The 27,196-nt window shown below is 38.4% G+C and overlaps 1 protein-coding gene across 7 annotated transcripts in view; it reads left to right on the forward strand.

Moving 5' to 3' along the window:
* Positions 1 to 27,196, forward strand: part of LOC117154918 (uncharacterized) — a 506,217-nt gene that overhangs the window by 404,933 nt on the left and 74,088 nt on the right. For all 7 annotated transcript variants that reach the window (XM_033330351.2, XM_033330377.2, XM_033330342.2 and 4 more), the window contains one exon: positions 7,306 to 7,599. In XM_033330351.2, the coding sequence (XP_033186242.1) occupies positions 7,306 to 7,599 (294 nt within the window). The remainder of the gene's footprint in view (positions 1 to 7,305; positions 7,600 to 27,196) is intronic.

The raw sequence follows: 27,196 nt of genomic DNA on the forward strand, positions 1-27,196 counted from the left end.
CGACCTCGACATCGTATTATATAAATTTGTATCTTCTTCGTATTTCTAACTAATGCAAAATTTACGAGTCTCTTGAAATCGATGAAAAGATTCGAGAAAAATGTCTCGCGACGTAATCAATGAAACGTCCTGTATATCGTCGAACGACGTTGCACACGCGATGTATAAAACGCGAAGTGCGAGCCGCCTTCGGGGATTTTAACATCTGCACTACTGTTTATTGAAATTACAACACGAAAGAAGGGGGCGGATATGGAAGTGAGAAATTCCACGCATTTATTCGGCTGCCTCGGAAGGGAGTTACCAGAGGAAAGAAATTACAAGAATCTCGAACAGCGTCGAAGTAATAGGGCGTCCTGTTAAAATGAAAAATAATTATGCTCTTGTGAATGGGACTAAAAAGTAAAATATTCCCCGTTGCAGATGTTGAATCGATGTTTATTTGCTTCCACGTCATGAATATATTAATATGCTAGTGCTATCATTAATCACCATGATTCATTATCGAGCACGTTATTAAATATATTAGATAATTAACGTAATTGATTAAGCTGCATACCCATAAATGTTTGCACAACACTGTTAACTTGTGTACTTTTCTGCATGCATATCACATAGTTGGAGAATTTATAAATGTTGTAATCTCATAATAATCGTTACGTTACGATCGGATTATATCTGGCTTTGGTATTAATCGAATTTCCCTTAAACGAAATTATTAATGGCAAAAAGAATAAGACACGCAAGATATAATTCATTTATAGAGATGTGTAATGATACATAACAATGTGATACGATTTGCAAATTGCCACGAGTTTCTTTGAAAGTTTTTTTACCGAAAGAAAATGTATTAATAATTCACGAAATTATAGTATGAAAGAAATTTAACTACGCTTTTATAAAACATTGTAATTGTTTGGTGCATATGCATTCTAACTATAATTCTGTCCTAATCGCAAACGAACATACCTAAAGGTAGGCTAAATCGGTACCAAATTCCCATCTAAACAAAGTTTAACGCTATCACGCAAAGAAACTAGCACAGTGGCAGGTAAATCTAGAAAGAGAGAAAGGAGACGTAACGGTAAAGAGAATTGCATTGGCTATAGCGCAAAAAACGTGGTCGAATAATTAAAAGCTCGCCGCGTTTCCTTCACTCTGGAACAATTGAAATAAAAGAGCATCTCTGGTGGTTGCGGGACCGCGCGGAAGCAACACCGGAAACGAACAGAGGAAGCATCCGTGTATATGCTTATAAATAATAGAACGGAGACGCGAAAATATCATAAACAGTGGGAGGAAGGAAGACAGCCGCGCCCCGCAGAAAAGTGGGTCGTCTCTGAGAAAAGGCGGATGATAAACGAGCGTGGTAGCGACGTGAGAGATGGAGGGAGGCTGGCAGAAAAATAATGCGATTCTCGCGTGAGCACGATGGATTCTGAAATCGCGGACGCGCCAGCCGTGCCGTTGGAAAGTGTCGAACGAGGGTAGGAAGGAAGGAATTAAGGAGGGTGGCAAGATGATGCGAGACATCGTGGCCAATAATTGCAGCGAAAATTACTATGGCGTGCGGACGCGATGAAAGCCTTGGAATGGGCTTTTCACGCTTAAATGATGGATTCTTTGTTGAAGTAGGTATTTTTAAATATTGAAATTTCAACCTGAATTTGTAGCAACGTGATATTCTGAATCGAAATATCGAAAATGTTCTTGTACGAATATACAGACATTCGGATATCATTTAAAGAAACAGGTACGTAATTTTTGTGATTTTAAAATATCTCGGTGAATTCGAGATAGTAACATAAATTCATGATTAAAAAATTCAAAATTCGAGATAATTACATAAATAGAAAAATGTACAGTCATGAATTATTCGATATTTCTAATTTTATGAGTAACATACATATATCTCCTTAAATTGAATTCATAGAGATAACTTCTTATTTTATCAAAAGTATCATTAAGAAGTACTATTGTATGTTAAATTCAATTGTCTTTGTCTCTGACAAGAATTGTTGCTATTTTCGCTCTTGTGAGTAATTTTACGAAATGTTGCCTGTAATTGTCAATGATACATCGCACAGGAAGGTAGGAAGAAGGAAGTGTTCGTTCACACGTGGATAGAGAATATGGTGAACGTGCAGTAAGAACGAAGAAAGATGCAAGAGGGTGAAAACGAGTCCAAGTGGTGCCGTTCGTCGACATACTCCTATCGTCGGAAACGACGATTTGTCAAGGAAGCTCGTTCGTCCAACAAGAGATAACACCGAACTTTCAGAGGCGTTGTGAAGAACGAACATCCGTGAGCTAGTGGCTAACAAATGCGTTTCCCTCATGGACCGTGTCTGGAGCCACTTTGTTATGATTACAAATAGTCGTTTCCTCGGTGTACGTGCATCGCAAGTGTGATCTAGGTATAAAACGTGTCAAACTTTTGCGATGAAAATTGAAAAATGTCTAAGTTATAGAAGCAAGTCAATTTTTTAATAATTCCATGTATAAGATGAAAAATTCTTACTTCGAGAAGGATAGAATTATTTTTGTAGAACTGCTGCTTAGAAATTTTCTGACAATTTTAAACGCATCTTAAACTTTCCTTTAGGAATTGAGGAAAATTTTCAATGATGCTAAAAGACGTCGAAACATTTTACGTTTTCTTTTTTTATTCCAAATTCTTCGTAATAGTTGAACTAATTCTTAGCTTTGAGTATTTTACTTAATTTTATTGCATTTGTTAATTGTATTCTGATTCGAACAAACTATAAATAACTGTAAGCAGACAATTAAATAAATTCCACGTATCACCCTTTAATAATAATTCACTAATTTCACTCTCAATCTTACATTTTTTATTTTTTCTTTCTTAAAGCCTGCTAACGAAACAGAATCTACAGTTTCAAGCTTTAAACGATCAAAATAGAAAAATCAAAGAAAACAATGATCCACGTGGTCTCAGCGCCGAAGTACCACGCTGAAAAGTAAACGGCGTTAAAGATTCAAATTGAGGCGGGCTTTCGCGCTTCTAAAAGATTCATACGTAACGATCGCTTGAACGAGAACAATCGTGATCGTTCAGCAAATTTTTCCGACCCCCGCACGTGCATCGGTGTATTGAAATAACACAATATCATTGTGCCGCTTCGAAACATGCTCAAAATCAGAATCTCAAAAAGTCAATAGCGATCCAAAGCTCGGTAGAGGGCCGCTTTGTTTCTAACCATAAACGAGTTCCTGTGAAAGCCGTGTCTCTTACCAACGCCTTTATGCGGCCACAAAGTGTCCGATATTAATAATAAGCGAACGTACGCCAGCCGATTTCCGTTCCAAGCAGAAAATTAAGGGGATGGAAAACGTACGAATATATATTTAGAAGACAAACATTGTACGTTGCACACGTATGCAATCTCACGCCTTTAATTCTTCATACGGTATAAAATACAGCGGAGGGCTCTGCGTTTTCTCCTAAATATTTAATTATAATTATTCGATATTCACTCGGCCACATTAGTTAACCGTGCGCGTTTCGTTTTATTTCGCCCTCTGTCGCTCACCCTCGCACCGCATGGGCAAGATTTAAAGCGAATTGATTGGGAAAGAATATGGTGGATTTATTTTATGCACCTTTGTGAGAACGACGGATCAGTGAAAATTATTTCTGATTGACTTTTACATTCGTATATTCGTTTTATTGGTATTTTTTAGTTTCTTTCGTTTTGTATAGCCACGTTAAGTTCCATGAGCTACTAGCGACGTAAAAGAATTATAAGATACGATTATGTACATGTTACTATATGTTATTTAGAACATTTTGAGTGATTTAATAGTTTTTGTGTCGAAGTTCTTTTCAATTGTTTTATCAATATTATAAATGTTATAGTTATTTACTTCGAACGTTTCAGAAAACTACAATTCTGCTGTTTTAATAAGAATTTTGTGTCTGTATGTTCCTGGATAACAGGTTAATCGTGAAATAAACGTATCTGAATTTGACTAAACCAAGCTGCAAACGATTACCAGAGAACGAATGTAGTAAATTCCTCGTTAAATATATTATCAAATTTTACAGCCATATTCGCAAGAAATTCCGCTGTATTAAAAAATATTCCTCAACATCGTGAAACAATTAATCGATTAAAAACGCAATAAACAAAAGATACGATTCTGGAATTATTTTTCCAAACAAGGAAGGAAAAATAATTCCGCTAACTTCATATACAAATTTACATAGTCGAATGCAACTTTTACGTACAGAGGAACAACAATTCACCGTGATTTGTTCGCGTAACGCAACAATAGCCAACGGACGTGGCAGCGAGGTAGCATAAAATATCTTGCCCGATATATCGTTCTACCCTGTGTCAGCTCGGAGGGTGAGAAAAACTCGGTGCCAGCGGAAAACAACCGGCTACTGATTACAGCGATGACAAATGGTAGCGTGGGAATTACGAAATGAAGGTTTAATAAGGTATGAGACGGATCGGGAACGTCCGCGCCGCCACATTCCCTGTGCTAATTAACAAATCCAATTTTAATCGACGCTCCAATTCGTGCTCGCCACCCCCTGTAGATGTCCCACGGTCCATGTTCGTCGCGCCCGGGTAAAAGTGATTAGCGGCTGCCTCCGTGGCGAAATTATTTCGCGTCAGCTGGATCCGAGCTGTTTTTTTCTTTCTTTCGGCTTTGGATTGGACACCGTGGTTGCCATAAAGTGCGAGGGTCGAAAGCTGTTTACGTAATAAAATAAGTATGCGTACGCTTATTTGTAGAGTATTGAAATTTGAATATGAAAATTCAGCGATCCATACACTTTATTAGTTTATTTCTTTATGGTTTGACTGGAAATACGACTAAAGGGTAAAATAAAATTAATCGTTTCAATGGTTTTGGATACGAGTGTTTGAATAGTTTTAAACTTTAAAAAGTTTAACTTTGCGAGTGTTTTTTTAACCCTCGCCTAATAAATAAAATAGTTTCTCTTAAAATACAATAATTTATAGTTTTAAATCTTAAAATATTATTTAATTTCGTTATTCTTTTATTTTATTCCCCTTATGTAAATATACACTTCGCTGCTTGAAAGTAGAAAATATTCCCAACAATCTAATCGCAAACAAACATCATCCACAAATTGAAAAATAATACGTCTGGCTCTCTATACGAAATTAACGTTGCGACTGGTCCTTACAAACAAGTCAGAATCAATGAAACCGCGTAACACAAATGCGCATATCCCGTACATATCTCTTGCTTGCCGTCAGTTGTCCGGAGATTTTTCGACTGGGTGCCGTCCGTAATAACCAAAACGCTTGCACAGGAACGAAGGGAGCATTGAATGGCCAGCCTTTCCGCGATCACACCCGAATAATTCAGGAAACCGAGTCCGAGGATCGTTCGGAAAGCGATGACACGAATGGCATGCCGGGCGTGTCCGTGGTAACCCAATGGGACCGGTCTCTTAATTAAAAATCGTGAAATCCGGCCCCCGTCGTGTCCCTTTGTTACCGCTCTCGTCATTCGTCGTTCCATCGAGTAGAATAAAAAAAAAAAAAAAAAAAGAAATAGAAGAAAAAGAGAGAAAAGCAAAAAAGGTGAACGTACCGTCGTCTACGGTTTTTCCATGGTGTGTCGTCGAAAAACGATCAGCAGGCAGGACAACCACTGCTCGCATCCGCCATTCTTTCGTTGGTACGCGTCTACTCTGGCGCTCGCGCTCTTTTCCCCTATTTCTCTCTCTTTCTCTCTCTTTCTCTCTGTATTGCCCTTTTTTTTATTGTCCTTCTTTCGTTCTTTTTTCCCCTCCCTCGCGTTCTTTTTTTTCCTGCATTTTATTGTACTTCATGCGGAACGTTCTATCCGAATTTATCGTCTGGATATTATTTCTCCTGAGTTTAGAATTGGAGGAGATAAATTACCGCGGCAGGAATCTGATAGTTTTGCAACAAACCCGAATCTTCGGATTTGAAAAATGCTCCCATTAAAAAAAGAAAAAGAAGGAACGGCTGACTGCCCCCGTTTTTCTAGCAGTCGATCTAGAAAAATTCGTTGTACATCAAAATTTTTTTTCTATATTGGTCTCTATATCCAATAGTTGCAATGAAAACTTTTTCTAACACTAACATCTGCTGCAGTTTGTATAAAACTATACAAAATCCAATTACGGTTGTACGTTTTATTTTCCTGTTTTCTTTCTATATAACTCGATCCAAATAAAATAACGCGGTTCGCTTGTATCTTCCTTCATTGCGCGTCGCCATGGGGTTCCGATCTGGAGAAATTGGCAGTAGTACGAACGCAGCTCACATACTACGAGATCTCCGACTATAAAACAATGCGTACAAGTATAGTGTACCATAGCACAGCTGCGTCGTCCAGTATATGCGTTGGCTATCAGTTTCATTGTTCGCTTGGTGGCCACGTATCGTGCGTTTAGGCGTGTGCATGTGCGTAAGCCAACCATATAGCGCACCGATATTATGGGGCGATTCTTTCGCAAATATTACGATGGTCGTTAACGTTCATGGCGAATGGAATTTCTTGAGAAGGGAAAAGCCCGCTTTTCTGTGTTATTCGTTCCATTCGATCGATAAAGATCGCGTTCGTTTAAAATTTGGTCACCCACTAGCTGTGCGAAATTCCGACTCTTTGAATATCGTCCCGCTTTGTACAGTACAATGTATTTGAATTATATTTATAATCGAGGAATTCGAAAGACGTGAGAAAAAGAAGCTGAAAAAGCTAGAATTTCAATTAGATTTCTCGTCAGGTTATTTCTAAAGGATTCGCGCGCGTTTATGCGGAACGAAGTGAACTTCTTAGAGAAGATCGTTAAACACTGAAACGAAGTTGTCCATTTTGAGGTAGATTTTCAACCTAGCTTTAATCGATTAAGGTTTCTAGGTCATCGTCAAATTTTTTCTGTAGGATTATTCTTTCTCTGTTCTTTTTTAAGCGAGACAGGGACACGAAAAGTTTCACGAACGAAATTAGAAAAATAATCCACGCTTTCTCAATTGTTTTATAAGTTCTGCAAATAATTATTTAAGATATTTCATATTTTTCCATTTATTTCTAGGCAATTGAAAGATATCGTTGAATTTCACACCAACGATTCACTAGCATTTTAGAGTAAAGATATTTCTGTACAGATATTAAAATCAGTGCCAACTGAGTTTCTTCATAAACAACGTGTTTTTGTATTTTTTATAACTTTAAGATAAATAAAAGTTCAATAGTCGTCGGATTTGCTCGAGAAACGCGAATAAAATGCTGATATCTCTGTTTTTTTTTTTCTATATTTTACAGAGTGCCACGTCTCCTGGTGCCAGTAACGACGGCCTCACAAAGCAACAATTGGAGCTTATTCAACAGATTATGCAGCAAACGCAACAGCAACAACAGCAGCAAACATCCGCGCAACAGCCTCAGCAACAACGTAACAATTCGTCAACCACAGTCACAGCACAGATTCCAAAAACGCAAAAGCCGTCCGTCAAGTCCACGACTTCATCTGGAAACGTTTCGAATAACAGTGGAAGTTCGAATGCAACGAACAACGCAAGATCCAGCCCGAAACCCAAAGTCTGGAGTCACGTGCAGGTGAGTAAAATTTTGAAAAATTATCTTCCGTTCAATCATTTTACGTTAAATATTGACGCCATAAATATGAGTCTCTATCTTGGCACAAAGCTAATTTCTTTTACTCTTTTCAAAAGAAAAACATAGGCTCAAAGTTTTAAAGGTTTCTCCGAAACTTCTTCCGGTTTTATTTATTCCTCGAAGAAACTTGCTCTCAAGATATTGCGTGTATATATAAATGTGCGTTTATGAACAGAGCAAGAATTCCGAAGGAAATACGAAAGCAAGGAAATAGAAGAAAAAATTCTCAGAAGAGTACAAAGATTTGAAATCTAAAATACATTACACACAATATAATAGTCGACGACAATACGCAATATACTCGTTGAAATTACTGTCTGGCCAGGACGTGACGCGCGACAAAGAAATATCTTGTTGACTGTTACTTAATAGCAGTTGCACATTGTGACGTTGCAAAGTGCATACATTACTCGGGATATTTCGTGTCGGACGCAAAAGCATTTTAACGAGACAGCAGACGGTACGGTGCCTAATGATATATTTTGTCATTACAACTAATCAGCGTGACCCGTTAAAATGCCGATAGCCAGTGTTCAAATTATGGAAACGAGCACGTTCACGCGATTCGTTCTCTGCTAACTGTCGTTTTTTGGCTGCGATAATTTACCAATTTACATTAGCTGCCTTTTCAAACGGCCATGATAATTAATCTGTTATTCCCGCTCTCAGAAGTTGGTCGTTTCGATTTATTCGGTTAAATTCTCAGAGTTCTATTAACGCGAATCAGTATGATCCAGATAATCCAACTCTTTGATCAAATGGGCGAAAATTAACAGGTGAAAGGATTTTTTGTAGCAAATAAAATTGATGAGAACTTTCATTTATTAGATATTTATATTAATTTAGAAGCGAACGTGAAATTTAATGGGAATTTGAAGCTTTTTAGAAAGAGAGGTTTTTCATTGTTCCGGTTCAGGATTCAATCCGAAATAAGGTTATTATATGGGTAATTTCTGTAATGATGAATGCGAGATTTCGGGGATAAAAATCCACAAAGAGAGATTACGTGGAAGCTTTGGAATTGTTCCTCAGCGGTTTCGCTGATCACAACGTTAAATCGTGATTTTTGTGGGTTATCGCTGCAGCTAATTATATTTTCTATGGCAAATTGCTAGCAAAAATTATAACGGACAGCGGAGAACATTTGCGAGTCTGCGTTAAATAAGATTTATTAGATTTCACGAACGCTGGAATGAGATAAGGAGATTATTGGCAAGCTTTGTTTTAGTATTCGTTTGGTTCCTTTTGTAATCACGCCAATAATTAATTACAAAAGAAATTGTCCTGTCGTTAATAAAATTATGTGTAATTTGAGATATCGATTCTACGTAACGTAAATATAACTGGAAAAGTGGTTTCAAAGTTTCAGTCAATGACGTGTTTCGTATAAAAATAGTAAGCTATTGGGCTATTTCTGAGTGAACGTTTAATAATGAATCAGCAACAGAGGGATTTCGAGTAATCCTGTCTCATGCAAGTTAGTTTCGACTGGTCGCGTGAAACAAAAGCAATCACGATCCGTAACATCGGTACATTTCTCAATTGTTGATACAAGAAATACAATCGGCAAACAGCCACGTTGTTGCCACAAGGAATTCAGTTTCCAGCCACCTAAACATATCAGCCATGCGTCTTGCACGTTGACTTAATCGATCTAATAGTAGTTACTCGGTCCACCGTGGGGACAAATTGTTTACCGTTTGCTCCAATCTATGTATAAGAACAATAAACGCTAATCGCGATGCATTAGCAAGAATCAACATCCCTTGAGAAATCCCCGAGGTATCCTTTGCCTTTAATTTTTGTTAACACAATTTACACAGTTCTACACTGTTCACGTATTTACATATTTTGAGTAATTTCGATTTACTAGACGACCATTAATTCACGATCGAGATACGATCTTCGCAAATTTATGGAATACAAATATTACACGTAGGCGTAAAAAAAAAGTTGCAGTATTCTTTGTTTGCTATTTTTATTTTGGATAAAACCAGCAACGCGAGGAACGATTGAATTTGCGTGATTATTATCGGGCTTGGAAATATAGGAATTTAAGAATATAACAGTTTAATTAAATTTAAATATACGTCGCCTATTTAAAATTTATCGATCCTGTTTGAATGAACGTAAAAATGAATTTTACGTATACACCTTTGGAGAATATTCCAATGTTCCATTGAGGAATACCGCGGCATTCAGATTCCTTTCTACCCTTTGGAAGATTTTAATTAAAATATAAAGAAGGCATGGACGTTACTAATAAGTATTATAACAAAGGAGAAGAATCAGTCGTCGAAGAGAACGCCTTCTATATTCTACAGTCTGCAACATCCACTATGTTGCGCCATATTCTACGTATAATTTGCATTCCTTCTAATTAAAAAATCCATTGTTTTTACTCTTTTAATATCTACGTCTCTTACATCGGTCGAAGCATTCGATTAACCAAAGGACGCATGCAAAGATCGCCTTTCGTTTACTATCAAAATGCCTACGTTCCCTGTTTTATCACGATCTTCGTATTTTGAACAAGGCAGAGGCCGTCCCAGCGGCACCGAAACCTTTACCGCCACCTAACTTCATTACGTTAATGGCATAATAACCATTGTGGCCGACGGAAGGGCTTACGCGCCGAAACGTCGACGTCCCTAAACAGAGCAAGAAGCGAATTCGCTCCGAAATCGATCGGTTCGCCATTAATATGTATGAGATCTTGGCCGATAGAACGACGAAGCTGGATGAACGCGTCCTCCGCCCCTTCCACCCCCTTTCATTGCAGAGTAGGAACGAAGAAATCGTTGGAATCGTCGTTGCCATAGGAAGACGAGACGGGAACCTGCTCATAATTGGCTAGGAATTCGCGGGCCAACGAATTCTCACGGACTTTCGGTCTGCTTTCGTCGAGACAGGGAAACAATCGACACTGTCGGGATGCATTCGAGCTTTATTCCATTCCGCGAGATCAAAGGATGGTTCGTATTACTCTGGAGAGAAATACTTTTACCCAGCGGATCAATTCAGAACAGTTCTGACGACGAAGATATCGTGGATGGATTTTTACAGTTGTTTAAAGGAATTATTTTTCGAATGTTTGCTTAGAGGTTTGGTTTCTTTGTGGATGATTATCGATTTTTCGATTTGAGATTGCATTGTGATAGAGTTGTACTTTTTGGAAACATAGGGTATTAAATGTGGGATATTCTGCGTGATGTTTGAAAATAAGCGGCTGGCTCTTGAAGGGCTTATGCTACTTATTGGAAAGAATAAAAAGACTGCTTGATTGATGTGGTACTTAGAGTAAGGATTTTGTGAATTTTATTAAGGAGATCGTTTCTCAAACCTTTGATCGGAACTTTTCTATTTAATCTACTATGCACGAATAAAATAAGTTCATAAAGTATTTTCAGAAGATGCGACGGAACTAGATTCGATACCAAAAGTACGAACCTTGCTCAATTTTAAGAATCAATTCTAAATGAACATTTTCTATTCCTCTTGACAAATTCTATAAACCCGTAAAACCTTCTTCAATTCTTTCTCTATCGTATTTCGTAATTGATGACATAAAGCTAACCCGAGCCAGCAACGAATGACTTTTTCCATTGGAAACTTCGTTTCTCCAGCTGTCTAATCTTCATCGATCACGTCGCCACCATCAATTTCCATAGAAAAAAAAAATATACCATATATACATATATATATTTCTGCTTTCTACGGACAAAATAAATCTCTGGCAGCGTTACGAAGCGCGAACTGATCGATCAACGTAAATTACACGAACGGTGCAATCGGTCCGCGTAGATGGAAAAACGCGCGCGGACCGATCGGCTGCTCCAATTCCGCCGGAAATAGCTGTGGCCGAGGCGAGGCAGTGATTTAAAGCGGCCGGCCTAAAACATTAGACCCGGCCAGGCAGGGAAAGTGAAAGAGTAAACACGACGACCACAAATTGCACAGGTAATAACGACGTGTTCTTAGTCAGCGTTCTGGCAGGCGAACTTTTCGCTGCGAATAGCGTATTCCGTGTCTGTGCGTGCACAAATGCGAATAAGAGATGTATATGCGTTATTCGATACCATCGCACACACTATGAACAGCTTCCTCCGTGTAACAGCCGGCTGCAGACTGCAGTCACGCAACGTTTCGGGCTTTACACGCTCGGTTTAACCAGCCCCCATTCACGGAACGTGTCAACGACAAATCCACGCGCGTTCCTTCTCGCGTCGTGATATCCTCTTTTGCCCATCTTTTTTTTTTCCCCTCCTTTTCGTGACTCGCGTCACGAGCCCATCGCGTTCGGTTTCCGGAGAATCTCGCGCTGACGCTTTCGAATGAGTGGTACAGTTGCGCGAAGAGATACGGTGATATGGTCGTAAAAATAGTGTTGGGTGCTGACGTTGGGACGTTTAAAGGGGTCGAGGCATGTAATATAAAATATTTTGGAGATACGAGGATACGATTCCTTTTGTGCGATTAAACCACAGATAGAATTTTAGTCTCTGGAAAGAATAGAATTTTGTTCGAGACGAATCTATCGAAAAACAAACAGGTTATAAGTATGATAGGAATTTCATGATTTTCACTAGTAACTAGTATCCGTTCGTATAATCGAAATTCAGAAAAACATTCTGATCGATCAAATTTGATACGATTCTAGAAAATCGTTAAATTACATTGACGAAAGTTTCAGAATTTACGGCGTTTATGAATGCTGGCAATGATAATTGTAAAACTTCTCCAAATGTACGCTACGACACAAATTCTCGAAACGCAACAGTTTTACTTAAAATACTCTTTATTCAAATTCTAATATCGTTGGTAAAATTTCTTCGTTAGAAATTTCAAAAATGTCATTTCACTCTACCCTCGATCTGCACCATATATTCTCTTCTCTCGCATATTTCACGCCTTGCCATCGGATCTGGAATATCAAACCACAGGATTCGTTGAAGGAACTGTTCGAGCAGATCACGGATTCGAATTTTCTAAATCCGTTCCGTGTTGTACAAGGCGCGGGCTGGCAATTTTCTGACACAATTCGAAGCACAATGACCCGCGCGACCGAGAAGAGAGAAGGAAACGAGATCGAATCGGCAAGGATTTGCAATCACAAGTAACCCGCTCCGACGGCTTTTCCCCCTATTCGAATTCCAAAAGCACCTGCCCCGACTCTTTTCAATCGCGCCGCGGACGGCACAGCTGCGAACCTAACTCTTGGACGTCGACGAATATTAATAAAGAACCGGGATTGAGCGGAGGGAACAGTCGCTCGAAAATTATTCTATCGATAGCTCGTCGTTGCCCGACGAACGAACCGAGAGGGCTGGCTCCTCGATTATCTTAAATCGTTTCCCTGGTGAGGCCTCCAGTTCGTCGATCTCCAATCGATACGAGGCAATAACAGTTACAAGACTCGAATGACGACCGATTTACTCTTCCATTTCGACTCAGACCTTCTTCCAACGTGTCGACAGTGTTGGGATATATTCGTTGGATTTACGGCGTAATGTGATGCTGCAGGGGATTAGTTTCTATAGATGAGTCTGTGGAGAAACAAAAAGAGGATTTTTCATAGAAATTATTTAAATTAGTAACGATAATGAAATTTGAATTTCGAGTTAATTTCGTGTGATTTTTTCGATCAGGCTTGAGTAGGATTGGATGGAAATGATATTTCTTAAAGATAAAGTGAAAGAAATGAAACGATAGGAATATAATATCTTATTTTCTTCTATTTTTATTTCGTATAACACCATTAGCTTTGTTTATATAATTAATTATATTTTAAAACAGAACTTCAAATATAAATTACCAGCGAGATTGTAAACCGTGTTAGTTTAAGTAGATCGCTCTTTCTGCAACGTATCGAATGTGAAGTAACAAGAAGAATTCAATTCGACACTTTTGAATTGGAAATGTTTCGACAATTCCGCTATATATATATACTTAGGAATTTACTTTGATCAGATAGACCAGGCCAGTCTCATCTTCCTATCGAATCTATGCTATTTAAAGTTAAAGAGAAAAGTCACGATCAAGTAGAAAAGGAATTTTGGCTTTGACTTCCGTCCAACTTCGTTAAGACGAAGCACTGTCTTATCACTGTCCAACAAGTTATTACGAAAGAAGATACCCGTAGCATTATTAAAAAAACAAGCAAACTTTCTATCTAATATTACCAATGCTAAAATATCAAACTTCATCTTTTTATTACTTTATATTAAATATTCTAGAATCAAAAAATGACTAAACTACTCAAACTAAAATTTCATTTGATTACTTACTTCCTCGTCAATTTTCACTGCCCTTCAATAAAGATTACGCTTACTTGAAGCAATCTTGTTCCAACGAACGCCCTCCCTCCAAATAACCTCATTGCTAAATGCATCTGGAATTCTCGAAACACCTGCATCGCGTGTTTCATCAAAAACCAAACCAACATTCTTCCTCATCCCTCGCGTCCGCATTTTCCCATTTGGGTCCAAATTCGCGGCACAATGCAACCTCACGTGTACAATTCTCTGCTCAACCGCTGGAACCGAACAGTTAACGGTAAAACTCGAACAACGAAAATTCGTCGAAACTACCACATAGAAAGGTGTTCAATATTAACCAGCGACAGCGGTGGAAAATTGTATGTCGAAAGGAAACACAGGAGTAGCGATGAAAAGGGAGGATAGAGAAAGGGCGAGATGAAGAGACGAGACGCAAGCTGACGATCGTTCGGTTGCATTAATATGTATGCACTCTGGTCGGCCATCGTTGTGGATAGATCAGAAGCTGCACAAAGTTTCACCGGCGGATAGAAGCGCCAGTAATAATAATAAATATTTCCGGATTGCGCGATAGAGGCGCGTTTCGCGGACGTGCGCACGAATAAACTCGTGAAACAAATTGGCGACACGATCGAGAGCCAACCTCGGATCGCCGTTTCACCTAACCGGCTATAAGATAGAGTTTGTAACGAGAGTATGGATTAAATTAATATGATCTGGTACGCGCTCTTGGATACGCCCTCGCATAGTAATGAAGGGATCGAGAGGATTCGGTCCGTTCGTTGGACGGCTTTATCTTTATGCAGCTGGTCCACGGAGATTCGTATTTACGGGTTTCGACGCTTTCGTCTCGCTGCTTCTGACTTACCGGACCAAACTGGTTAGCGCATTCAAATGCATTTCCGTGCTCTTGTTGCTTTGCAGTTAGAGGAAGATGGAAAAGAAAAATGTGAAATTCTATTTTTCGTTAAAACCTTAACTTATGTTAAAAATTTTCGTAATGGTAGACCTTGCCGATGGTAGTAATTATTTTTTCCTTTTTTTCTTTCTTTTGGTCATCTAAATAATAGAGAGTAAACGTTTATCTGTATCCTATATATGCTGAATATTGCGTATTTGCAATGTACTATTTATTTTTCATATAATCGGATTTCTCGTATTTCATTTTTTTTTGTTTTTTAAACATGGATTCGTTTATTTTCATTTGATTAGATCGATTTGTTAATAACAGTGATAGTGATACGATTAAAGAATTTTCTGTAAAAAGATAAGGAATGCAACGAAACTATTACACGAAGGAAATTTCGAAGAAAAATCATTATGGTATATTTCCCAGAGGACGTAGATACTTCTCCGATATTACAGAAGAAACTTTCCAAAATTGCGCAAATTCGTAATATAGAGCTTCTCGTTCTTCGATACGTTCTCTAAGAACAATTTTATGTTTTGATATCTGTCTGAATTCTCAATTTATAGAACGTTGTGATTCAATTATGATTTAAACGAAGATCTCTTGCCCAATAGATAGTTGAACTTGCAATTAGAATTACTGAATTATATTCAGAAAAGTAAAACATAATGGAAGATATAAAATCTTGGATCCCACTGAGAGAAAAGAACGTATATTATATATATCCCGCACGTTTCCCCGCAAATAGTCAAAAACAGTTATACGTACATAGCTATAAAGCACGCTTTCCGTGATATAAGAGGGGTTTATTCAGCGGAAAGAGAGCAGTCAGCTGCGAAAACGTACGTTTTACGAGTTAGTACAACGCTATAGTATGTAAAAATTCCGAGAAAATTGTCAAGTCGTAGCGGACGTCGATGTACACCAATTTTTGCGAACGCGTGTTCATTTTTGTGCTACTATATTACCTCTGCTTTGTTGCAAAAGAAAAATTACGTTGAATATTTTCCTAAAACAATAATAGAATCTTTCTTTCAACGTGCTTTGAATGGAATACTTGTATATATCATTCATCCATTTTTATTCTCTGTACATAATACTATTTATTTATTTACATTGTTACATCTATCTCGTTGATAAAATATTTATTAAAATCTATGCAACGATATTGACAAAGTAACGATATGAAAAACGGTTAAATTTTGTGTTGTTCTTCTCAATAATATGGTAACTTTATTTTTTAGCGACAAAGTTATTTCTATGATTTCCTATTGATTATAAGAAGTTGCGTTTCATATATCTGACCTTTGAAATAGAACATTTTGTGATCGGGCAAGCGAGGAGAAATTATTCACGTTCTACATTCTGAAATTCTATATATGTATTTAGCGAACAGTTTTAGCACGTTTCCGTTGCAATTACGGCCCCTTTCGTTGATCAAAATGTATCGAATTTACTCGCATATCGGCAAGAGAGAGATGTAATTTCAATCTGAAGTTGAAATAATGCCAGAGCGCATGGTTAAAATGATACTTGGAGTAGATTGTAAATTTATACACGCGAAACTTTCCGGTTCAACTTTTGCGAATGTTGTTTCAATGAGCTACGTTTAGCGTAGCTACTGCGTGTTTTGTTTCGCATGTTACTATTATAGGATATTACAACTTCAGAGAAACAAAATTACGAAGCTTTCCAAATATTTATATCAAATAAATTATGTTTAAAAAAGCGGCGAAATCATGCAATGCATACGATTCTCGACGAATCGCCGGTATCTATTCGCTACTGTTGAATCGTTTGAAAATTTGCTATCAAAATTCCAGAAAAATTTGTACATATTGTATCTTTGCGTGTATGCATTGGCCGCAAAAGGTTAATTCAACCTGCGTTTCTATCGATCGGCCATTCAAAAGGGCGAACAGTTCGATTCGCTGAAACGATACGAACAGCGTCATGGAAATAAAACGAGTAATTACAAGGAAGACGTGGCAACAGTAAAAAAAAGAAGAATATTGACATAAAAAAATCGAAAAGAAGGAGCAAGAAATGATTAAAAGAAATATAACGAAAGAAGGAAGGAGGAAGAAAGTACCAAAAAGCAGAACCAAAACGAAACAATAGAGCAAAGTGTGAAAAGAAAGAGAGAGGGAGAGAGAGAAAGAGAGACGACAAAAGCAGAGACGACGAGGAAGAAAACGGTGAGAGAGAGACGAGGAAATTGAGAGCGCACTCGAGTTTACCGGCCAGCAAATGGGCTGGTATATGTTCGCACGGTAATGGGAAAGGCAACAGATGCGAACGCTGGCTGTTTCGCGATGAAACTATCGTGTCGTATAAAAGGGCGCGAGAGGCTGGCAGAGGTTAGCCTGCAACCGACGACATAAACTTACGATAGTGCAAACGACCGCGACACACCGGAACTGTTCCTATTCCCCTTCCGTTTCGTTCTATTCTGTCAGGGGCGCGTTACCGAACTGTGTTTCTTGTTTCTCTGCGAATCTAACGATTCGATCGTAATTCTTATTCGTTCTCGAAACTCCGCTTTTAAATGATCGCAATGCCTCTGCTCCGTTCTTAAATGGCTGTAATCATTACACTCTCTACGATGTTTTACGAAGAATATTCGAGTTTTGAGATTTTTGCTACTGTGCTACATTTTGCGGATCTAAGTTATCTGTTTCTTCATGTTATATCTATTATTGTCTATTATTTATTATACCTAATATCTATTATATCATATTAGTTTACAACTATGTATCGTCCACCGTTTTTAGGTCGAAGAAAATATCCGACCAGCACCGGCTTATATTTCGCTGGGTCTACATATTTTAATTGTAAAATCCTGGTTAAATCGAACTGTTTTAAATTTATTATTTTTAATTATTCTTTCGATTTCTTTTCTTTTTCTTTAATATTTTCATATAGGTACTGGTTACCGTAGTGCAAACTGATATTATTGATCTTCGTATTAAAGCCCACACGCGTTACTTAATAACTGTCCATGCATCACAATCCTAACGACACACGACTATGATCTTATAAATAGCTTGGAAACTCTAGCGAAACTTCTGAAGGAATTTCCGAAAATAGTTCGTGTCATTGCGTTCGCTCTAAATCCGACCGGACGAAGCAAAGCGTTTGCCAAGTGTTCGCTAATATCTGAGGGTTTTTCGTGTCGCGACAATTTCATCCACTCAACGAAACACGACTTTATCAAGAATTTTCTCTTCGTTATTTAGAAAAGAAATAGACTTCCAAATAGAAAATACCATAAATACTTTAATGGTATTTTTTTTCAAAGATACAAATTCTAAAATATACGAAATTATCTATGATAAAATTAAGAACATAATTCATAGCCTCCTATACTTTCGGATATACATCTGAATATTGTCGCATAAGCAAAATTTAACGTCAACCGAGACTTCAAATGTTTAACGTCTAAAATAATTGAATAAAAAAAAACACGTATACGAGATTGTTTCTGCTTTAATAAAAATCAAAATTAATTTTACAAACAACGTCTGTATAATTTTAACAACTAGCTCTTAATAGACCTTAGGGCAACTTAAGATATTAATTCGGTTTATCGACGATCTCTAATTGTAAAAATATACCAAATATAATTTCAAGATTTCGGAAATCCAGAATCTCCTAACTTTTACCTGAAAATTTTGTCCAAACTCTAAATGACAGATATTTTATAAATCGAAGCATAACGCTCTTCGGAAAGGAAGAAAAAGTTGTGAGACGACTTCTAGATAATCTGTACGCGTAAAATCTTAGCTACGTTTCCCGAAGCGAACAACCAATAATAAAATTGACCACTTACAGCGACGTGCCTCGTGTGCGTGATTAAAAATTCAAACTGTCTCGACGACCGGAAGTAAAAGCCATCGTTCCCTTTAAATAACCCACTATTCTCGGAACGAGTAGCGGCAAAAACGGGTCGCATCGCAGGGGTACGTAAAGGGGTATTTTGCTTGCCTCCAACGACGAGGAAGATGTGAAACCTGGCTAACCCGAAACTCCTTCGGTTCACGTAGACTCGTACAACGTATCTTCTCACACTTAGATCCGGTCGGACCAGTGTCACATGCACCCCGTTAGACGAAAGAATTTCTCCGCTTCGTCCACCCCTAAAAAGAAGAAGAAGACCCCCAATGAATCTGGAAGGACCCCCAGCAAGTTTTATCGCGTCCTTTTCTCTCCAACGAGAGAAAGGACCCCCCTTGGACCGGATAGTGGCCAATGAAAGATTTCTGTCTTGATTTCGCCGAGGAAAAATCTTGATTTCCGACCAATAGCGTGTCTGTCTTTCTGCCTCGAAGCGTTCTGAGTACGTTGGACCGTCAGATGGCCTTGAAAAATGTCAAGCACGTGCGTTTTCTTTCCCGATTTTTATTACTCGACGATGACGAACTCGAAAGTCTGGACCAGCAGCTGCTCGTCTCCTCCTTCTTTTACTATTTTCTTCTTTTTCTCGCGTGAAATTTCTTTTCATTTTTCGTATTGCTATCTTTCTTTGATCGTCGGTAGTTCGTTGTTTCTAGTTAATAGTAGTACGTTGAAGACTTTAAAGGGATGACCTAGCTTCCTGGTCGCTTCCCTCCGCGATTCATCGCGGCGACTTAAATTTAAAAACCGAAACGTACATGCTACTAACCCTTCAGAGCTGTTCTTCCTCTTTGTCGATGGTGGATGGCCACTTTTTCTAGGTCACGGAGGACCGTTAGTATTCAGACAAGGTCCTCGGCGATGAACATGTATCTCGAATCGTTTCGTTTCTCCGTTTGTACGTCCGCCCGCTGAATTTCCATCGGTCGATGCTATCGTTGAAATATATTGACCGAGAGTAATCGTGATTTTCTGGACGTGATTGGAAAATGGTATTCTTGCCGAAGAATTTTTCGGTTATAATACTGCTTTGACGATTCGAAGTAGTAAATAATAATAGTAATAATAATAGTAATTTGATTAAAGTATAATATTCACTTGAATTCCGAAGAAATATATAAAATTCATTTTTTAAGATACGTTTCTACATTTCTTAACCTAACCAATTTCTGTCATAGAATACGAGAGAAAGAAAATCCACATCCAACGCTTTTATTAACCCCCAAAAGTGTCTTAAAATTTTTGACAAAGACACATGTCCCCGAAGAAATCTTATTTCTATATGTCCAAATAAATTTATCACAAAACTACAAATCTGTGTCTCCATTATCCCAATCAAATGTCAACTATACGAAAGTAAAGAATAATAAATTCCACGTTTCTTTTGCAACGCAACATTTTACCCGTATCTCACCCTCGTCAAATTCTTCGAAAATTCTTAACAAAAATATATGTCTTGGAAAAATGCTTGGAAATAAAAACAACTGCAGCCCTATCTTTGACAATATTTCAATGGAACAACAAAAAACCGTAGTGGAAACCTTGTCGTAAAAAAAAGGGGGGACGGTATTTATATTGGATATTCCCGCTTTAAAGTTTGGCTGGCGCGTGAGGCTCGCCAGGGCGGAAGGAAATGATTTTTTCCCAGCGATGAAAACGCATATTTCGCGGGGCCGATCGGCTGTCGGGCATCCGGTACGCGGAGGGCATCGATCTCTGTTCAGATGACGGGGATGTCGGCGTAAAAGCGTATAGGACGATGCCGTGGCAAGGGAACAGGAAGCTTATATAGCGCGCGGGATTATGGCGGCGGGTAGTAGCAGGATTCTTGCAATAACTCGCCGCGGCTTGGCACGGTATCGCAAACAAACACGAAGGCGAATTGAACGGAGGCGCGCCAAGTATTTTCCAATTACATCTTCCATTAACGATCATTCCTTGTGTACACGAACCTCTCTTCCCTATCGAACGAATCGATCCAAGAAGCACGCCGGCTTCTTCGCCGTCCCGCGGTCCTCTCTCGCCCAAACTTCGGAAATAATTCCCTCGATCGACCAAGCGATGGAATGGAAGTGCTGTTGACAAACGGGGTTGACACGTTTGCTGCTACAATGCTGCGTACTAACGAAACGAACACCTTGTCTTTGTATCGTAAGATTTTTCGTACGATGACCGGTGAAAGTACATATTTGGATAAATAGCACAGAAGATTTTTACGAATACGAAGAGCACACATATGCGTTTTCATTGATTTGTTCGTTTCGATATTACCTGTTGATCGAGGTAGCTGTTTGATTGAAATGATACGAGTATCTTAAAAATAGGTATCAAATTTGTAAAATTTTGCAAACTCGCGAATATATTTAATATTAATGACAGGAAACATTTTTGAAGTTTGAAGAAGATTTGATGGTAAGTTGTACATTTTTTTAAAAATTCGATTTTATACCGTCAGAAATCGTTTGGGATTAAATGTGTATCTTCGTCATATATTTAAAATCGTTTAGATATTTAAAAATATTAATTGTTGCAAAATTTATTATACTATTATTATAGAAATTGTGAACATTATATTTTTACTTTGTAATGCTTCGTTATCGATCTTCGTCTATTTAAAAAATTGAACGTGTCACCAAATAATCATTCTGTATATTTTCTTTTAATCGTAACGACAATTTCATCGCAATGGAAATATTGCGTGCCACCTGAAAAGCTCGGCTTGACATACTAAAAAAGGCTCGACGAAAAAGATACGTACATTGGACTGATTTGCTAAATCTTCCGAAATCGTGGTAGACATGCACGAAATACATATTTCAATGTATCTATGCAAATAAGGGAAATGTTTCAACGTATCAAAGTCAAGACTTATTCGATATACGACCGTTCACACAGTTTAGCTGAAATGTGGCATAAAAACATCGAAAAGTATATAACGAAATATTTTAACTAACCTCGATCTTTATAGCCCAATTCCATCTTTTTACATCAAATATTAATCTTAACTTCTCGTATTTTCTTAATCTCCCTAGTTTCTTTCCCAAACGATTAAGTTAAATCACTCGGATTTTTATAACACAGAATCGTTCTTACACATATAGGATCTATAACGCAAAAAGTAGAATCCAAAGTAGAGGAGGAAACCGCTCGAAGTTGAAATAGTATTAAAAACCGAGGGATTTAAAGTAATCCACAAAGGGGGGCCGTATTTCACGTTGAAAAACTGAACTTCTTCATTTCGTCCACAGAGTTCGGCCCCATTGTTCCACCCCCATTACGCCGGCGAACATCGTTAAATGCCTTCAAAAGCCATTATCCCTCAAACTTCATTAATCCTTTACCAACCTACCCCAACCCGTTCTTCCTTCTTCCCATTTAAAAAATCGACGAGAAAAAGTCGAACTAGAAGCTTCGATCGCCATGGAATGCCGCACATGGCGATCATTACCGTGGTCGTTACATGCAAAACGCACGCATCGTTCGCTGGTAATTTCGCAATAGCTGTTTCGATCGGAGACACCTTGCTCAGACGTTATCGTCGCCCTTTTCCAAGTCCCTCGTTGCCAAGCACTCTTCTCCTACCTCCTTCTCTCTCTGCCTCTCTTTCTCTTTCTCTCATATTCTCTAACCACCTTCACCGATGGTATGCAGCCGTCTGGCAATTGCGAATCCAAGCCGGGGGAATCATTTTGCGGCTTCGTGACGCTTCCGCGTTCAGGAACTCGAAGGCGGATTCGATTTCTATGGGCGGACAGAGTTAGATATCTAAAGAGAAAACGATCTTCAGAGACGGATACGTAATTGGGAGAAGAGCGTGAGCGAACGAGACATGGAAAAGGGGATCGAATCGGTCGAGGGGGTGCACAGAGTATTGGAAGGGATGGGGGCTCGCACGTGGGCTACAAAGCTCGTCGAGAATACTCTTGAAAGTGAATACTGGTATCCAATTGCAAGTACCGTGCCGCGTCTCTAGTTGTTCAAAGTGTGCATAACAGCCGAGTAAGGGTAGGAACTAATTGGCAGGTTGCTCTCAAGAACATAAATACGAGGCGAGAGGATCGCGAACCGGCAGGGGTTAGGGGGTGGTGGATGGCTTTCAGAGACGAGGCGGAACAGAAGACCTCCGGGGAGTCTCTCGTTGCCACGAGATGACGAAGTGCCTCGCAGCCTTTGAAACCTGTCCTTTTTGCCGGACCGACGAAGAACACGAATATTGGATAACGGGCACGCGGATTTATTGATTCGGACAACCTTCGAACTAAGTGTGCATAATAAGATAACGATTTAAGTACGTTTTTTTACGATTAATGATAAAGTATCAGGGAGGTATAAAATTTTAAATGCGTTTTTCTATTTTGATACGATAGGTAACGAGATTCTAAAATGTAAATGTAAATGTAAATTGCTTGTCGTTTCAACTTCTACGTTCTATCAATCTCCGACACGAAAGTGTTTCTCGTGTTTAAATAAACCGTACTTTGAAATCTTATTGCATCGGTCGTAACAGTCACGCGAGAAAATGACCACGGAAACAGTTGCAATCGTTTCCTTTAGTGCTGCTAATTAATGTCGCGTCGCTAGATTTTTCGGTGCAGAAACAACGTCAAATAACGTCGTGGTAGGCAATGCGACCTGTACCACACAACGCGCGCATTCAAGTACACTACCGGTCAAAGATTTCGTGTTGCACATGACTTGAATTATAAAGTCGCCGAGCATGAACACACACGTACAAAATGTTTAACCAATGGAAAATTATATTTTTTCTATTATAACAAAAAATTCTAACAGAAAGATTATTACTTGTAATACCTAGGAACCTCGGACCATACCATTAAAGGATTAATATCGATAATAGTTTCCTTTATTTTGCCAAACTTTCGGCGAATAAATTTTCTAAGCTGATTCTTTAAAATTCTTCACTTTTATGGAACATATTGTGATTACAAACTTTTGGCGGATGGTATATATACGTGCGTGCAGCAGTCTCGTGTATATTTGTTCGTGGAATGGAATTACCAGGGGATCGTACAGATAAAAAGCGACTGCGTATCGCAGGGATACGATCGATAAATTTAACCAATTCCAAGCGACGCTTTATGGACTCGTTATACGGCTGCTATCGTAATTATCTCCATTTCGAATTTATACGTGCACGCGCGTGGATCCTTTAATCTTGTCGGCCGCGTGCTCGTTCGTCGCCCGTCGCTCGTCGACGAATTACTGTAACGTGCGTCGTCGCGTTATTAACCGGCGACTAAAATGTCCACCGAATTTCACGTTTACGAACGCCGGAAGACTGAATGTGTCGTTAATGTTTATCTGATATAGGAATTACGACGGTAATGATGCGTAAAATTCAAAAAATTTGCCTATATTCCTTTTCTGATTCCAAAAGTATTTGAAGATTTTGACTACTTTTGTGGATTTTGATAGGTGACTGTTGCTTGGAACTGTTTTGAATTTGATTGTTAATCGTTAATTAATATAACAAAAATATACAAACAGACATATAATAAAAAGTGCAATAAAATGCATGATATATATATACAGGGTGGTTGGTAACTGGAGGTACAAGCGGAAAGGGGGTGATTCTACGCGAAAAAAGAAGTTGAAAATATAGAATAAAATTTTTTTTTAATTTTTTTCTTTTTTTTTTAAATTTTTTCATCGAGACAACGATCTACAGCGAGATCCGTTATATAACGTACCGCACGCGTACCGAGCGAAAATTCAAAGTCGATTTTCTCGAAAACAAAGCCTCAAACGAGAAATTTTTATTCCATATTTTCGACTTCTTTTTTCGCGTAGAATCACCCCCTTTTCGCTTGTACCACCAGTTACCAACCACCCTGTATATATATAGGCATATCACATTTGTGACTCTACTATCGAGTCCAATGTTTGATTTCAATAGAATTCTTCTAAATTGTAATATATAAATTGTCATGAATTTTTTTCTATATAAATAAGTTTTAATCTCAACGAACTGAAATTTTACTGTCGGCCGTTCCACCGATATTATTTCAAGCTTGAATTCGAAAAGTAATTAATGCGAAATTAAGGGGTTGAAGTAACCAAAGCACATTTCGCGAGTCTCATTTTTTTTCATCAGCGACATTCACGCAAGAGAGGACTATACGGTTGCTGAGCGTTCGAAAAGGAATTTTTTCCCCTGCAGAGATAAAAATACTATGGTAAAGAAAAAAACAAAATGGAAACTGGAAGAATTTATGGTTCTAGGGAATGAAACTGTGAAGTAATCGGAATTTCGTGCGGTAGGAAAACACTTGAACTACTTCACGTAATTGAAATCAATGTTCTTGGTTGATAATTATACAATGATAAAAAACGAAGAAATATCAAATAACTGATTTAGAATGTTCATAAATATGTGCAAGTATCAAACGTATATCTACGCTATATCTTTAAAAAATCAAACGCCTACCTGGCATCGATGTTAAACAAATGGGAAAGATATTGCTCTGTAAAACATCCGTCGAAATGATTCCTCAATTACGAAGAAACTAAACTCATGGATTCACATGATTATCCATAAACAAAACGCGTAGTGAATTTTCTTTATCGTACTTAATAATCTATTTGTCGGAATGAATAAGCCAAACCAAATAGAAGCAGCGAATTTTCAAAAAGCTAAAAAATAAAACACAAAGAAGGGAGATACCGAATAAGCTACAATTTGTTTCAACGAACTCATTAGCCGGTGAAATCGCGTTTATCGATAGAAATGGTTAAGTTCTCTGCGTGTCTATAGTGGAAGGTAGGAAAAGGAAGGTGATGTTTCATCGCGGTGGCTGTTTTTGCCACGACGAATACATACGCGTGGGTCTCCTCGAATCACGATGATTGGACGCGAAAAAAAGTTCTACATTGGCGATGCTCCGTCCAGCGGGGTCGAAATTCGTCGGTACAGAGATTCAAGAGGCATGCTATCCCGTTGCTTTTTGCTTGCATGTAAAGCTTTGAATTTTTCACCGGCCCCGCCCCCGCGCTGGTTGATTTTCTTTTTGTGGAACCGCGTACGCGTGCGAAACGAAACTTCCCTCGCTTCACCAACGCTGCCGCGTTTCCCTCATTTTCCGGCTACCGTATATATCGTTCGTTTCTTCCTGTTCCACGATCCAACGTATGTCCCGTTTTAATCATCCTCGTGGTCCTTCGATTTCGTTTTTCTTCGATTTTTCTGTCCCCTTTTCCAACTCATTTTATATTATTTATCAAATTAAATATGTATATTATGTTGACACGTATAATAATATATGTATACATTTAACGAGACAATACATTTCTTTGTAATATTCTCTTAAGCAATGAAAAATAGCACACGATAACGGTTGACTTTGAGATTGTCATCTGTATGTTGATAATTGTAGTTGTAGCCTTTGTAACATTTCTTTAATCAATTTTAATGTTCGTGAGCTTAAAACAGAGCTTGCACCGCCAACGTGATTTACATTTTCACTTTCAAAATTACATTTGCATTTTGGTTCGTTTGTAATTCTAGCAGCAACTAGAGAGATAGCCAAATTATGGTGATTCGCTCTAATTCTAACACTAATTATAACCTTTCTCTCACTTCCCTTCGTTTCTACTCGTTTTTAATCCTACGAATCTTGACCTCTTAAACAAAATTACGATATATTCAGTAAAAATATTCGTTGAAAATCTCAATCCTAATTTCTCTTCTCCCATCTTTTTTCCCTCTTAATTATCCTTTTTCTTTCCCTTCGCGTTCATCTCTTCCCTTCCTCTCCTTCCATTTCTTTTTCAGTTCCATCTCGTTTGACTTTCCCTGTCTCTTCTTTTCTCTCTTTCTCTCTCTCTCTCTATCTCTCTCTCTCTCGCTGCACACACATATACATACGTTGGTTCGACCTCACCCCATTGAACGTGCAGGCGCGTTTCCAGCGCGTGTAACTTACAATCGTGTTATCCCGGTTGGATTTTTACAAGCGCGTACCGCCATGCCGGAAGAATCGGTCGTAGAGCCAAGGGAAAACTAGGTCGAGCGTACTGACGTCAATTTTTTGAAATGATGTTATAGACGCCCGCTTCTCCCATGTTCTTTCTACCTTTTCTCCTCTCTTTTCCTTCTCCCTCCTTTTTTTTAATTGCTACTGACGGGCGGCTCGCCAAACCACACAAAGAAAATGCGAGAAGGTAGCTGTATAATTATGCTTGGGTTTTATCTTGTGGATCATTAAGGAATCGTAAATGTATGCGTGTTATTGGAATACGCTGTGGCGCTTTAATTATGTTAGACGTTTTATACGTCTTCTCGATAAGATCTGCACGTGTCTTCTGTGCACGATGCATCGGTGAATAGGGGCATGCTCTTTTTAAGATACGACGAGTGTAATAAAGATATGATGAATACGTAATGATAAATTTGACGTTCTCGATCGTTAAATCTTACGACATTTTCTGCTAC

The sequence above is a fragment of the Bombus vancouverensis genome, chromosome 14 (genome assembly GCF_051014615.1).
Source record: "Bombus vancouverensis nearcticus chromosome 14, iyBomVanc1_principal, whole genome shotgun sequence".
Lineage (NCBI taxonomy): Eukaryota > Metazoa > Arthropoda > Insecta > Hymenoptera > Apidae > Bombus > Bombus vancouverensis.